The following is a 15,048-nucleotide window of genomic DNA, read 5'->3' on the forward strand; positions in this document are numbered from 1 at the left end:
GTAGTTCTGCAAAACCACCAGCTGCTTCACAAGAGAAAGTTATTGCAAAGGACTAAAGGGCCAGGAGCATCATAAATAATACAAATCAGAAAATTTTCTATTTTCAGCGTCTTCAATAACTGTCCCAAGAATTCTTTTCTGAATGAAAACTTTTTGGAATCTTTTCATTCTCTACAGCAGAGATAATGAAATCATAGGTCCATTACTAAAATAAAGTTTAAATGTCTATTTAGGGTCCCAAATATCAATATATTTACAGAGTTGAATTATTCACCCTAAAATTCCATGCTACTAAAAACCACATAGCAATAACTTGTGATTAAAAACAAAAAGAAAAAAGCAGCAAAGGCAAATGGGGTAATATATTAACTTTATTTTGAATTATTATATAACATGGAATATGTCATCAAAGAAATGAATTAATGAAAAATGTTTGTAGTTCAGTTAAGCAGACGATTTGCATAGGAATTGCTAGTTTTAAGTCTTAGGATGCGGAGCTAACTGAATTGTCAATTAGATTAACATAGAATAATCATTTACATGTATGCAAACTAAAATGCAATTTTTAAAATAACACACCTTTCCATACAGTCTTTGGTAGGTGATTAATCATTTTCCCTGCTATGGGTAATCTCATCTAGATCAAATGTGATCCTTTTAAGCTAGACACCTCTTACCTACAGTAAGAAGGCCTCCATATTGTTAAAGCTACTGGCTTCAATTTTATGGCTCTAATGTTGTTCAAGAACATTACCCACTTAAAACTATTGATGTAATAGACCAATGACATGTTTTAGTGAAAAACAGTAAGTTTGTGTTTCATCCCATTTTGTCTTTTGGAACTTTGTTATCAGTACCCATAACATTTTGCTTTGTATCAGTGATTAGCAACTATTTTTGCCATAAGGGCTAACTAAGGGGAAAATACAAAGCATTTAAAAATGGCCATATTATTTTCCTGTTCAAAATGAATATAGCTTTTTGAAATTCCCACAGGAGAAAATGTATATTTGTACAAATTTGCTGAATGAAAGAATGTCAATGAGGAAATTGGCACTGCTTTTTAGCCACCAAAATGTTTATATTTGGATGTTTTAGCAACAGAGAGCTTTCTAATATTTTATCCTAGAATCAGGTTGCAGGCTTTTTGTATAGCTGGTCAGGCTGTAGGCACCTCTGGGGCCTGTGAGTTGCTCACTTGCTTGAGACATTTATTAAAATATGCTGATTTTTGTTGCATTAATTGTAATAAATTTTAAGAGAATATCTTCTAATTTTGAAGATTATATTCTATTATTTACTGAATTAAAGATAATCCTTTTAGTAACACTGAAAGTTGGTTAAACAAAAATTCTTTTGGGATTACAACATTTTCCTCTAAACATGTCTTTACATAGACACTGACTGAAAACCAGAGCAGAACATGAAGAAATAAGCTAAAGATGTGTTTAAGTAGCAGAAATACCATTGCGTTTATTTTGATAGATTACAGAAAGAAGGTTTTATTTTTGTATGTGCAGTTAGGCACTGACTGAGGCATTTAGACACCATTAATTATAAAGTGCATTGAATATAAGTTTTGATCCCCTTCAAAGGAATAATTCAATAAACCTCATATTTTGTTCTTATAATCAGTCGACTCAAAAACATGCATAGATGAAGACTTACTAAGTGCTAATAACAGTCTTTTATTATTTATACTCCTGCAATAGTAATAGCAACATACTGTACTTGCATATATCCCATTTTATCGAAGGACCTCAAAGTCATTCTATCAAGCAACATGGTGTTGGAAACTCAAGATTCCACGGCATGTTAGGTATACTTACTTATGGAATAGGAAATAGGTTCCCAACAATAGAGCCAAAATAAAAGACCAAAGAGACAAGCCTATATATTTCTTGTGGTTTATAACTTTCTGAATTTCCAAATTTGCTACTGGTATCGTAACCTACCTACAATGTTGACTCTATGTAAAATTGATTTTTACATGTCAGGAATAAGATGAGGATCAACGAACAAATGCACAGTCTGTCTTTTCTATAGTTCAATAGTCCATCTTTGAATAGCACATAATGGAATGTCAGAAGTAGTTTTTTAATAATGTATGTTTACACTTCATTGATTTAGAACAATCATGGCTATGGTTCTTGGGTAGGGGAGAATGTTTTATACTGGAATGACATATATATGTAGGTAAAATATGATAGATCTATATATTTTAGCACATCTACATTTAACACAAAAGCAAAAGTGCATCAATCCATTGAAGGTCAGCTTTTCAGTCTTTTAAAGGAACAAAGCATTCTGTCTCCTTGCTTAGTACTGAGAACCCTGTCCACCTTAGAGTTTAACTGAGAGGCCCAAGTTAGCATTGTTGAAAATGAGTTTCTGTGGAATCTGTGAACATGCCAGGCCCCCCGGGAGCTGAGTTACAGGACACCATGAGAAGTCCATGGTGAAGGGGCAAGAGGGTCCCTGAGCTGTTTGGTTCTTGACTTGGCGCACAGAGCGTAGCTCTTCTTTGTCAGGGACCCACAGGGTGGGCATTCTGGGCATTTTTTTTTTTCATAAAAGAATTTCCAACACTACTTGAAATGCAATTTCTTTTTGGACAATGTGGTTAAACTTTCTATCTTTTTGTCAAATATGGAGCTAAGTTAGCTCTTTCTGGGACCTTCTTTACTTCTCAGGAGACGCAATATACGTTCATTTTTGGTTAGTTCTGCTGGAAGTTCATTGGCCTGAAAGAAGAGAAGATGGGCATTAGTGAATCCCCATAGCTCGTGTGGTTTTAGGGACTCCAAAGAGGGGCATTTGACCCACTCTTTCTCCTTCACTAATGAAAAAAATCCACACTGGACTCACTCTTTTATATAAAGGTATTACAAATCTTCTTTAAATGTATAAATAATACTTGTTATATCCTTATCTCATTCTTAGAGACATTTGCCAGCCAGGTCCCTTACTAGACTGTAATCTCTTAGGGGGAAGGGTCCAGATCTAATTAATCATTGTATCCTTATCTCCAGCACAATGCCCAGCATGTCTAAAATGTGCTCAATAAGTACCGGTCAAATTAAATGTTATATCTTATATGTATTTTATTATTTTATTATTATTATTTTTTGAGACAGGGTCTTGCTCTGTCACTCAGGCTGGAGTGCAGTGTTGCAATCATGGCTCGCTGCAGACTTGACCTCCCCAGCTCAAATGATCCTCCCACCTCAGCCTCCCGAGTAGCTGGGACCACAGATGTGCACCACTATGCTCGGCTAATTTCCAGAGACGGGGTTTGCCATGTTGCCCCAGCTGGTCGTGAACTCCTCGGTTTAAGTGATCCTTTTGCCTCAGCTTCCAAAGTGTTGGGATTACAGGCATCAGCCACTGTGCCCAGCCTACCTTATATTTATTAATGTATGACACGAGGTAGTCTGCCCACTAAGGACTTGGGACTGAGTCAGGACTCAGCACAGGTGTCTTTTTTGTTTGTTTTTTGAGATGGAGTCTCGCTTTGTCACCCAGGCTGGAGTGCAGTGGTGTGACCTCGGCTCACTGCAATCTCTGCCTCCTGGGTTCAAGCAATTCTCCTGCCTCAGCCTCCCGAGTGGCTGAGACTACAGGCATGTGCCACCGTGCTCGGCTAAATTTTGTATTTTTAGTAGAGACGGGGTTTCGCCATTTAGCCAGGCTGGTCTTGAACTCCTGACCTCAAGTGATCTGCCCGCCTCCGCCTCCCTAAGTGCTGGGATTACAGGTGTGAGCCACCGTGCCGGGCCAGATATCTTTTGATGAGAAGGCAGAGATAGGAAACCTCCAGAGCATAAGAGACACGTGGGAAAGAACAGCATTGGTGGCTAACACCTTCCACCTTACCCAGTATCACTCGAAGTCCTTTCTTTTCACATTGCTGCTGAGATACATCCATTAGGCTTCTAGTGAACCAGTCCCTACCATTGACAACAGGTGTGATGTGGAAGTGGTTCTCAAACCTGTTGGTTTCAGGATCCTTTATACTCTCAAAAATTACTGAAGAGTCTCACAAATTTTGTTTTTAACTTATTAAAAATGAAAGCTGAGGGCTATGCGCAGTGGCTCACACCTGTAATGCTAGCACTTTGGGAGGCCGAGGTGAGAGGACCACTTGAGCTCAGGAGTTGGAGACCAGCCTGGGCAACATAGTGAAACCTCATCTCTATCATTTAAAAAGAAAATATTTTCAAAATGAAAAAAAGAAATTAAAACTAAGAAAAATTTAAAAATATATTAATTCACTAATAATAAATCAAAGTTAATATAGTTATGAAAAATTAAATTTTCTAAAGCAAGTAAAAATTCTGAGAAGAGTAGCACTGCTCAACAGCTTTACATATTTCTTTCATGTGTAGCTTAACAGAATACAACTGAATTCTCATATCTCCATCTGTATCCTGTCTATTGCGATATGTTGTTTTGGTAGAAGGATATAAAGAAAATTAAGCTTCACACAGATATGTAGCTGGAAAAGGAAGGAGTATTTTGACAGTCTTTTTGGATTGTTGTAGATATTATTCTCTGATGCCACATCAATACTCAACAAATGGTAGTTTCTTAACGGTTAAATGCAATGTGGGATTTGAAACCATACCAACGAACTTTAAAACCTATTTATAGTTGGATCTTTTACCTATGCATGGTTTGTAACATGCACTGCTCATTTGGAAAATATCAGTTCACTGAGTTTGTAGAATGTTGGCACATTTCATTGTGCAATATCAAAAACTCACATTCTGGCTGGGTGTGGTGGCTCACGCCTGTAATCCCAGCACTTTGGGAGGCCAAGGCAAGTGGATCACCTGAGGTCACGAGTTTAAGACCAGCCTGGCCAATATGGTGAAAACCTGTCTCTACTAAAAATACAAAAATTAGCTGGGCGTGACGGCACATGCCTGTAATCCCAGCTACTCAGGAGGCTGAGGCAGGAGAATCCCTTGAACCTGAGAAGCGGAGGTTGCAGTGAGCTGAGATCACGCCACTGCACTCCAGCCTGAGTGACAGTGAGTGAGACTCCATCTCACAAACAAACAAAAAAACTGATCCATCAGAAAAGCCTTTAAGTTTTGGGAAGCTGTTAAGGTCATAGTGGTAGATACCTTGTTCTTTCAGGTAAAAATAATGTTCTACGAAAAAAGTGGCAGGTTCACTTTGCAATTCAAACAACTGCACAGGGACTGTGGAGGCTAATGCAACTCCATCTTGGATGCTAATCTGCCATGTTTACTTCTTTTTTTTTTTTTTAAGACGGAGTCTCACTCTGTTGCCCAGGCTGGAGTGCAGTGGTGCCATCTCGGCTCACTGCAACCTCTATCTCCTGGGTTCAAGTGATTCTCCTGCCTCAGCCTCCCCGGTAGCTGGGATTATAGGTGCGCACCACCATGCCCAGCTAATTTTTGTATTTTTGGTAGAGATGAAGTTTCATCGTGTTGGCCAGGCTGGTCTCAAACTCCTGACCTCAAGTGATGTGCCTGCCTTGGCCTCCCAAACTGCTGGGATTACAGGCGTGAGCCACCACACTCAGCCTGCCATGTGATTAACCCTAGTTTTGGGAATGCCTCTAAGATTCCTATTTTATCTACTTTTTTTGTGTGTTTCCTACTGAAAATCCTGACCATAGGTCAAAACGACTTTGCCCATAAGTCCTGCCCTTAGGCAGTCACATAGTGTTCTTGCCTTTCCCTGAGAGGTTGACTTCACTTGTCCTGTATATTCCTTCCCTTAGGCCCTGGGTCTGGGGGGTGATGTCCTGAGACTATGACTCCTGTCCCTGTTACTTTCTGAGAAACTGGATATGTCAGCCTGTTTTTCTTTTTTTCTTCTTTTCTGCTGTGATCATCTGGATGTCAGCTTCTTTCTTGGCTTCTCAGCTTCCTCAGACTTTTGGGGCAGGTTTGCCTGCTCACCGCCCAACAGGTGCTTTTTTTTTTTTCTTTTTGAGATGGATTCTCACTCTGTCACCAGGCTGGAGTGCAGTGGTACAATCTCGGCTCACTGCAACCTCCACCTCCCCGGTTCAAGCAATTCTCCTGCCTCAGCCTCCCGAGTAGCTGGGACTACAGGCGCATGCCACTACGCCTGGCTAATTTTTGTATTTTTAGTAGAGATGGGGTTTCATCATGTTGGCCGGGATGGTCTCGATCTCTTGACCTCATGATCCACCTGCCTCAGCTTCTCAAAGTGCTGGGATTACAGGAGTTAGCCACCGTTCCTGGCCAGGTGCTTTTTCTTGAGATAATTATCATACTTCAGTACACACCAGAAGTGCTGTAGGTATGCTTTCCATTTCATCACACAGAATTTTATTTTATTTTATTTATTTATTTTGAAACAGAGTCTTATTCTGTCGCCCAGGCTGGAGTGCAATAGCACAATCTCTGCTCACTGCAGCCTCTGTCTCCCGGGTTCACGTGATTCTCCTGCCTCAGCCTCCTGAGTAGCTGGGATTACAGGTGCCCACCACTGTGCCTGGCTAATTTTTATATTTTTAGTAGAGATCGGGTTTCGCCATGTTGGGCAGGCTGGTTTTGAACTCCTGACCTCAGGTGATCAACTTGCCTTAACCTCCCAAAGTGCTGGGATTACAGGTGTTAGCCACCACGCCTGGCCCAGAATTTTATTTTATTTATTTATTTATTTAGACAGATGGTCTCACTGTGTCACCCAGGCTGGCATGCAGTGGTGCAATCATAGTTCACGACAGCCTCAAACTCCTTGGGCTCAAGCTGGGACTACAGGTGTGTGCCACTATCCCTGGCTTTTTATATTTTTTTTCTGGAGAGATGGGGTCTTGCTATGTTGCCCAGGCTGGTCTTGAACTCCTGGCCTCAAGCAATCTTCCCACCTAGGCCTCCTGAAGTGCTGAGATTATAGGTGTTGGCCACTTTGCCCCACCATCACACAGAATTTTATTATTATTATTATTGTCGTTATTATTTTTTGAGACAGTCTCACTCCGTCGCCCAGGCTGGAGTGCAGTGGTGAGATCTCGGCTCACTGCAGCCTCCGCCTCCCGGGTTCAAGCAATTCTCCTGCCTCAACCTCCTGAGTAGCTGGGATTACAGGCATGCGCGACCATGCCCGGCTAATTTTTGTATTTTTAGTAGAGACGGGGTTTCACCAGGTTGGCCAGGCTGGTCTCGAACTCCTGACCTCACGTGATCTACCTGCCTCGGCCTCCCAAAGTGCTGAGATTACAGGCGTGAGCCACCGCACCCGGCCAATTACACAAAATTTTAAAAAGATGTATAGGAAGAGCTAAAATGTAATAAAATTGACATTTTTTACTGCTTCATCAGAGACATTCTTAAGTACAACTGGTATTTTTGTAAAGTAATTTACAAAATTTATAAAATAATTTACAAAGGCTTGTAAAATATTTTGCCAGTACAATTTAGTGTTCCTGCTTTGAGGTGTACTAAGGCCCCAACAGTTTCACCCACCATTGCTTTTGCTTTTGTACCATTAGAGCAAATGCCAGCACAGTGAAAAAGGCAGATAAGATCTTGCTTGTTTTTTTAGGAGACAGGTTTTCTCTCTGTTGCTAAGGCTCAATCATGTAGCTCACTGCAGCCTTGAACTCCTGGGCTCAAGCGATCTTTCCACCTCAGCCACCCTAGTAGTTAGGACTACAGGCACACACCACCATGCCCAGCTATGTTTTTTGTTTTTTAATTTCTTAAAGAGATGAGGTCTTGCTGTATTGCCCATACTGGTCTTGAACTTTTGGCTTCAAGCGATCCTGCTGCCTCAACCTTCCAAACTGCTGGGATTACAGGTATGAACTACCTCAACTGACTAACATCTTTTTATTATCAAGAATATGGTTTTGAATTCTTTTTTAAAATTGTAAATAGATTTTTACTTTTTTTTGTAGAGATGGGCTCTTGCTATATCGCCCAGGTTGGTCTTGAACTTCTAGGCTCAAGTGATCCTCCCACCTCTGCCTCCCAAAGTGCTGGGATTACAGGTATGAGCCACTACACCCAACCTTGTTTTGACTTCTTAGACCCCCTGTAAGGGTCATGAACATCTTCAGGGGTCCAAGGATCCCACTTTGAGAACTGTTTGTATAGAGGAATCAGAAGGATGTTCTTGTGGCCAGGCATGGTGGCTCATGCCTATAGTTCAGCTACTCGGGAGGCTGAGGCAGGAGTATCACTTAAGCACAGGAGTTCAAGGTTACAGTTAGCTATGATAGCAACACTGAACTCCAGCCTGGGTGACAGAGTGAGAATCTGTCTCTAAAGAGAAAGAAGGATGTTCTGGGAATTTCAGGGGAGGCCATTAAAGGGTAAAGTGGCATGCAGAATGGGGCAGGGAGGCTTGGTTGTAGATGTCACCTGTCTCACCATATTTTTTTCTCCAGCAGCCAAGCCTGGAACCCTAGTTTCTTTATCTGGAAACTTGATCCTAGGTGAAGCTTCTGCAGTCCCCATCTTCTAGCTGGATCCTGCTCCCTGACCTCTATCTGCTGGCTGGGACCTCACTTGTTAGGAATTGTAAGTTTGCCACAAGTGGTCTGCTGTGCAGCATGTCCTGTGGCTGCACCCCTTCTCACCACATGGGACCCTTGATGCCGATGCTGGATTCAATCACAGAGGAAATTATTATGCTATGCTACTACAGACCAGAGGCTCCTCTATGGGGTCAAGTTGTGTTAGCTCAGTTCCTGCAGGAACAGATATTGTACAGGCCTAACACCTGGGCCTGCAGAGAAATGCTCCTGGTAAACAGACCTAAGCTTCATCCAGTCTCAGAGCAAACACTCAGGAATAACTGAGCTGTCTACATCAGTGGCTGGTCTGTGGTAAGCAGACTGGCAGGTAGTTAGAGGAACCTCTACAGTCAAGGAGAAGGGAGCTTAAGAAGCTCTACCTCTGTCTACCAGCCTGCCAGCGTGTTGCCTTGTGTGACCATCTCCATGAATGTCCATATCCTCTGCTATTAAAAAAAGCTTTATACTTTCAAATCATGTTGTCAACTTTCGGTCATTCGCATCACCATTCTGTCTTCCATGTTGTTCTAAAATCCTGGTTTAATTCCTCTTCCCTCCCCGTTAGTCCCCACTAGATTCTCAGGTTGCTGAGATTGTACAGATTGATGTGACGGCGAGTGCCCCAGGCTAGCCCCTAAAGGCTATCTCGTTCATTATGGAGCAGGAGCATAGGCCCATATTCATGATACTACAGTATCAAACCACTAAACCTCCCCACTGCTCCTGGGAGAAGATGTGCTCAGTCAAGGGTGTTGGGAACATAAGACCCCTGCACCCAGGGGTATGGCTACAGCCTGAGGAATGGCTATAGCGTGAGGAATGGCTGTTGGGGCCACTGGTTGGCCTTCTCCTCAGGCATCTGTCTCGAAGCCCCAGAGCAGAAGTCTTGGAACTCCTGGAGCAGAAGAGTGTTCTGTACTAGCTGAGAAGTCACTTTCTCCCGGAAGCGTCCAAACCATTCTTTACTCCCCTGCGTACAGCTCTTGTCACTCCGTATTGCAATTGCTTTGTTTAATTGTCTTTATTCCCCACTAAACTCTGAGCTTCATGAAAGCAGCAACTGTGAATGTTTATTCACTATTGCATTCCCAGCACATAGCACGGTGCATGGTATCTAGTGTTTGTTGAATGAATGAATGAAAGCCAAGAATGCTCCTTCTGCAGGAATCCCAACACCCTTGCCTATGGAGCTGCTATTAGCAAGACTGGCTTCTAGGGAGTGGCTGGTAGGAAGCTGGGGGCTTCCCTGGCAGCTCCTCCCAGGTGTCTGAGGGCTTCTGCAGTACGAAGCTCCAACAGGAGCACTCACACATGTTTTCAAGTCATTTTTAAGGGAGAGTCCAAAGTCTAGCATTTTGCCCACTGGAAAATACTTATAACCATTATTGCTGGTGATTATTCCATTATTCTAGGAGATGCACAAGGAATTGCATTTTTCAGTTTCTATATACAGGTACTAATATTTCCTCCCTGTGAAACCGCCTTTGCAAAATTATAACTGAGGAAATTAAGACAGTGAAAGAAATCAGACCTAACCAACTCCATCTTGCTTCTAACCTTTAAGCTGTGCTTGTTCATTGCTGGGCATAGGTCAGACTAACTTTGGGAAGGAATTCAGCTCATGGTTTGACTCTGAAACAAAACTGATAACAGCCCTTTCCCGAAAAGACCCCCTTCTTGCCTGGGGACCAGTCTGCCTTTGTAGGACTAACAAATTAGCTACAAGATTAGAAATTACAATTTAGGGCCGGGCGCGGTGGCTCACGCCTGTAATCCCAGCACTTTGGGAAACCCTGTTTCCCAAAGTGAAAGCTGGTGAAACCCTGTTTCTACTAAAAATACAAAAAATTAGCCTGGCATGCGCCTGTAATCCCAGCTACTCGGAAGGCTGAGGCAGGAGAATTGTTTGAACCTGGGAGGCGGAGGTTGCAGTGAGCTGAGATCGCACCATTGCACTCCAGCTTGGGCAACAAGAGAGAAATTCTGTTTCAAAAATAAATAAATAAATAAAATTACAATTTAGGGGTCATGCAGCTTCTGGCTCCAAGAGTTTGAGCTGCCCCGATTTGCTCCTGGGGGGTAACATCACTATTGTAAGACCTAAGATTAGTGCTTGAAATATTTTGCAGACCTTGCACCTGATGGATCAGCGACACCACCGAGACCAGTAATCTGGCCCAATCAGTTCTGCCATCACACTTAGAAACAGAAAACATTAAGAAAACCTAACTTTGACCCCCTATGATTCCATCTCCAATCTGACCAATCAGCACTCCCTACTTCCCAAGCCCCTACCCGCCAAATTATCTTTAAAAACTCTGATCCCTGAATGCTTGGAGATACTGATTTGAGTAATAATAAAACTCCTGTCTCCCGCACAGCTGGCTCTGCGTGAATTACTCTTTCTCCATTGCAAGTCCCCCGTCCTGATACATCAGCTCTGTCTAGGCAGCAGGCAAGGTGAACCCATTGGGCGATTACACTTGCTTGGATTCAGGAGGGTCCAAAGACCAGCATTTTGCCCACTTGAAATTACTCATAACCATTATTGTTGGTGGTTATTCCATTATTCCAGGAGACACACAAGGAATTGCATTTTTCAGTTTCTATGTAAAGGTATTAATGTTTCCTCCTTGCCTTAATTCAGTACTGGATAGCTCACCAACAAAGACTGGTCTCTTTAGGAAGTCTGTGCACAAGGTCTAAAGATAAGATCTAAAGAAAGGCAATTGTGATTTCAACTGGCTTATCACACAGCCAGGCCAGCTAATGGAAAACAAATCCAAGTATCTAAGGAGAGAGAAGCAGAAATGTTATAGACAAGCAATTCAATGGGAATGGGGAAGTAATACTTCCACATGCTGAGTCAAATGAAAAAAGTGACCCCTGGCATGTTGTTTAACTGGCACTTCTTAAGGTTTCTTTTCAAAATGTCATGAAATGTTATACGTTTTTGTTTTTATTATTAAAAAAATTTTAACACAGTAATATATGCTTAGAAAAATTCAGAGTATGTTAAGTATAAAGTAAAGGTTGCTTTTCATATCCTCCTCTATTTGTAAACACCAATACCACTTCCTCCTTCAAAAGTTTGTAGTTTATGGCTGGGCGCAGCGGCTCACGCCTGTAATCCCAGCACTCTGGGAGGCCGAGGGGGGCGGATCACAAGGTCAAGAGATGGAGACCATCCTGGTCAACGTGGCAAAACCCCGTCTCTACTAAAAATACAAAAAATTAGCTGGGCGTGATGGTGCACACCTGTAGTCCCAGCTACTAGGGAGGCTGAGGCAGGAGAATTGCTTGAACCTGGGAGGCGGAGGTTGCAGTGAGCCGAGATCGTGCCACTGCACTCCAGCCTGTCAACAGAGTGAGACTCTGTCTCAAAAACAACAACAACAAAAAAGTTTGTAGTTTAGGCCAGGTGTGGTGGCTTATGCCTATAATCCCAGCACTTTGGGAGGCCAAGGTGGGAGGATTGCTTGAGTCCAGGAGTTCAAGACCAGCCTGGGCAACATAGCAAGAACACATCTCTATAAAAAGAAAAAAAATTACATTTAAATAAATAATAAATAAGTAAATAAAGTTTGTAGTTTAGTGCATTTTCTCTCCACTCCGTCATTCAGGGTGGAGTGCAGTGGCGTGACCATGGCTCCCTGCACGCTTGACCTCCTTGGCTGGGTTCAGGTAATCCTCCCACCTCAGCCTCCCCAGTAGTTGGGACTACAGGCACAGACCACCACACCTGGCTAATTTTTGTATTTTTTGTGGAGACAGGCTTTTGCCGTGTTGCTCAGGCTGGTCTTGAACTCCTGGGCTCAAGCAATCTATCCGCCTCAGCCTCCCAAAGTGCTGGGTTTACAGGAGTGAGCCTCTGCGACTGGCCCATGCATTCTCTTGAGACCTTTCCTAGGCTACTCTCCTCTGCTGCAATCTATACATGTGCCAGCTTTAGCAGATGTTGAAGAGGAGGAAGTAAAATGACAATCATTTAAAAAAATTCTTATTGTGTACCCTCCCACCACGAAGTTTGGCCTAATTGTAAATGAAGAATTTAGGACTAGAAAAAAGTGGGTTTGTTTTGTAACAGTGGCATGTACTCCTGTTAACAATACAAAAGCAACCAAATATAGCACAAGCAATTCTCAACATATGAACATCGAACTTATGGGAATGGTGATAAACTACCAGAATTTTGGCATTTTTAGGGCACATCTTGGATGACAGAACAATATTCCCATAGTAACTGCTCTCCCTTTCTTCCTCACCTCCACCAGGAGAGTGCACCTGTTAATTGATAACCACTGGCTGGGTGTGGTGCCTAATGTGTGTAATCCCAGCACTTTGGGAGGCCGAGGTGCGTGGATCACTTGAGGTCAGGAGTTCAAGACCAGCCTGGCCAACATGGTGAAACCCCATCTCTACTAAAACACAAAAAAATTAGCCGGGTGTGGTGGTCTGCGCCTATAATCCTGGCTACTTGGTAGGCTGAGGCAGGAGAATTGCTTGAACCTGGGAGGTGGAGGTTGCAGTGAGCCAAGATTGCACCACTGCACTCCAGTCTGGGTGACAGAGCGAGAGTCCCTCTCAAAGAAAAAAAGAAAACCACTGATAGCCCCCTCACCCATCACACAACGCACGTCCATGGGGAACCTGGTGCTAAACCATTTGTAAATGACCTGCTTCTGGGTCAGGGTTCCGTACGTAGCAGAGCAGCTCCCTCGCTGCAATCTATTGAAAGTCAGCCCTCGACACAAGGGTTTGTTAAAAAACAAAACAAAACAAAAAAAACCATTGATATGAGTCAGGGTTTTTATTAATAGTAGAATTTCCTGGGTCCAACTGTACTGCTCACTAATCACCTACTAATAGCAACCTTGAATGCCCTTACTATGCAAAGAATGAAGATGGTGACTGGAGCCAGGGAGATGTTTATCCTTCCTGGCCTAGGAGGACACTTCAAGGGGCCCAATCGAGTTAAAAGATTGCTTAGTGGGTACCTTGTTTCTCAGGGATGGGTCTGCCCCTGCTTCTAGGAGCAGCGCAACTGTTTTAATGTTCCCGCTGAGCACTGCTGCATGGAGCGCTGATGTCCCATTCTAAGAGAAAATGACAGTGTGTGTCAGGAGTGAGCTCACAGCCATTGGCATTCAGCATGGCTTTCTTCATAAACCATCTGGGTGATAAGACTGTAACCTCACACCCTTAACCTTCCTTATCTTGCCTTGTACTTTTCAAAGTCACATCAGCCCCTAGTATAGTGTCCTTGGATACATAACCAATGGTCAGTACAAATATTGCTAATGTTCTCTTACAAGTGAAATAAGGAATTGGGCTGAGGGGACACAGGACTTCATGGTCACTCAGTCTATTTTACATACTTTGGAACTTGCTGCAGAAGAAACAATAACGTCGTGCCCAACATTTTTGTTCTTCAAGGACAACACGTACAGTCTTTGTAGTTTTGCTGAGCCACTTCCAGCGAGGCTAGAGGAAGAGCTGTTTAGCCAATGGGCTGATCTTTCAGCCCAGCTACAGACACTCTGAGCACTCAGGCGGGCAGGACTGTGATTGTGGAGCTACAGGGCTTAAGAGGAAGGGTATGTGGGGTGAGGCAATGCCCCGGAGCTTTGAGTTGGAGCATTTTTGAACACAGAAGGGCCTCATAGATCGGTTGTTAATGTTTTATGACATTTACTGCAAATATTTATCAAAATAAGGAACCAGCTAAATGCAGCATGTAGCTGGACCAGGGAGAGGAGGGGAGGAGACTATAACAAAACTAAGAACAGTGGGCAGTCATAAGACATGGTTCTAGAGGGTACATATGTCTCTAAATAGTACCTAAATGCAAACTTAGTTTCCTAATTACTCATAATAAAAACCACTCTGATTTTGTAAAAGAGTAAAATATCATACCCAGAGAAAAATTCCAGCAAAGTAGCATTTTTCTATGGTTGCTTTTAAGTATGTATGATAATTCACTACTCTTGTAACAATTTACTTGTCTAAATCTTAGCCAATCTATCAACTTCACCTATGTGCAACACAGGTCAGAATTTTTTTTTTTTTTGGAGACAGGGTCTTGTTCTGTCTCCCAGGCTGGAGTGCAATGGCGCAATCTCAGCTCACTGCAACCTCTGCCTCCAGGACTCAAACGATTCTCGTGCCTCAGCCTCCTGAGTAGCTGGGACTACAGGTGCATAACAGCCGCCCTGCTAATTTTTGTATTTTTTGTAGAGACAGGGTTTCGCCATGTTGCCTGGGCTGGTCTCCAACTCCTGAGCTCAAGTGTTTTGCCTGCCTCGGCCTCCCAAAGTGCTGGGATTACAGGTGTGAGCCACCATGCCTGACCAGCAGTTTTTAAAAAGCCGAAAAAGAGCTATTTGAAACAAGACTAGATTTTGCAAAGTTCAAGGTTTCTAAAGCTTGTTCCTTTTATTCATAGAATTCACTTTCATAGATGGTTTATTCTTACTTTACAATTTTTTTTTTTTTTTTTTTTTTGAGATGGAGGCTTG

The 15,048-nt window shown here is 42.7% G+C and overlaps 1 protein-coding gene across 5 annotated transcripts in view; it reads right to left on the reverse strand.

Moving 5' to 3' along the window:
- Positions 1-353: 353 nt before the first annotated feature.
- Positions 354-15,048, reverse strand: part of ANKRD29 (ankyrin repeat domain 29) — a 64,229-nt gene continuing 49,534 nt past the window's right edge. For 4 of the 5 annotated variants that reach the window (XM_063716857.1, XM_024236183.3, XM_024236181.3 and 1 more), the window contains 2 exons: positions 13,528-13,626; positions 354-2,744 (listed from right to left, as the gene is read on the reverse strand). In XM_063716857.1, coding sequence (XP_063572927.1) covers positions 2,661-2,744; positions 13,528-13,626 — 183 coding nt within the window. In that variant the 3' untranslated portion in view covers positions 354-2,660. The remainder of the gene's footprint in view (positions 2,745-13,527; positions 13,627-15,048) is intronic. The other variant, XM_024236182.3, reaches the window with a different exon arrangement.

Source organism: Pongo abelii, chromosome 17 (genome assembly GCF_028885655.2).
Source record: "Pongo abelii isolate AG06213 chromosome 17, NHGRI_mPonAbe1-v2.0_pri, whole genome shotgun sequence".
NCBI lineage: Eukaryota > Metazoa > Chordata > Mammalia > Primates > Hominidae > Pongo > Pongo abelii.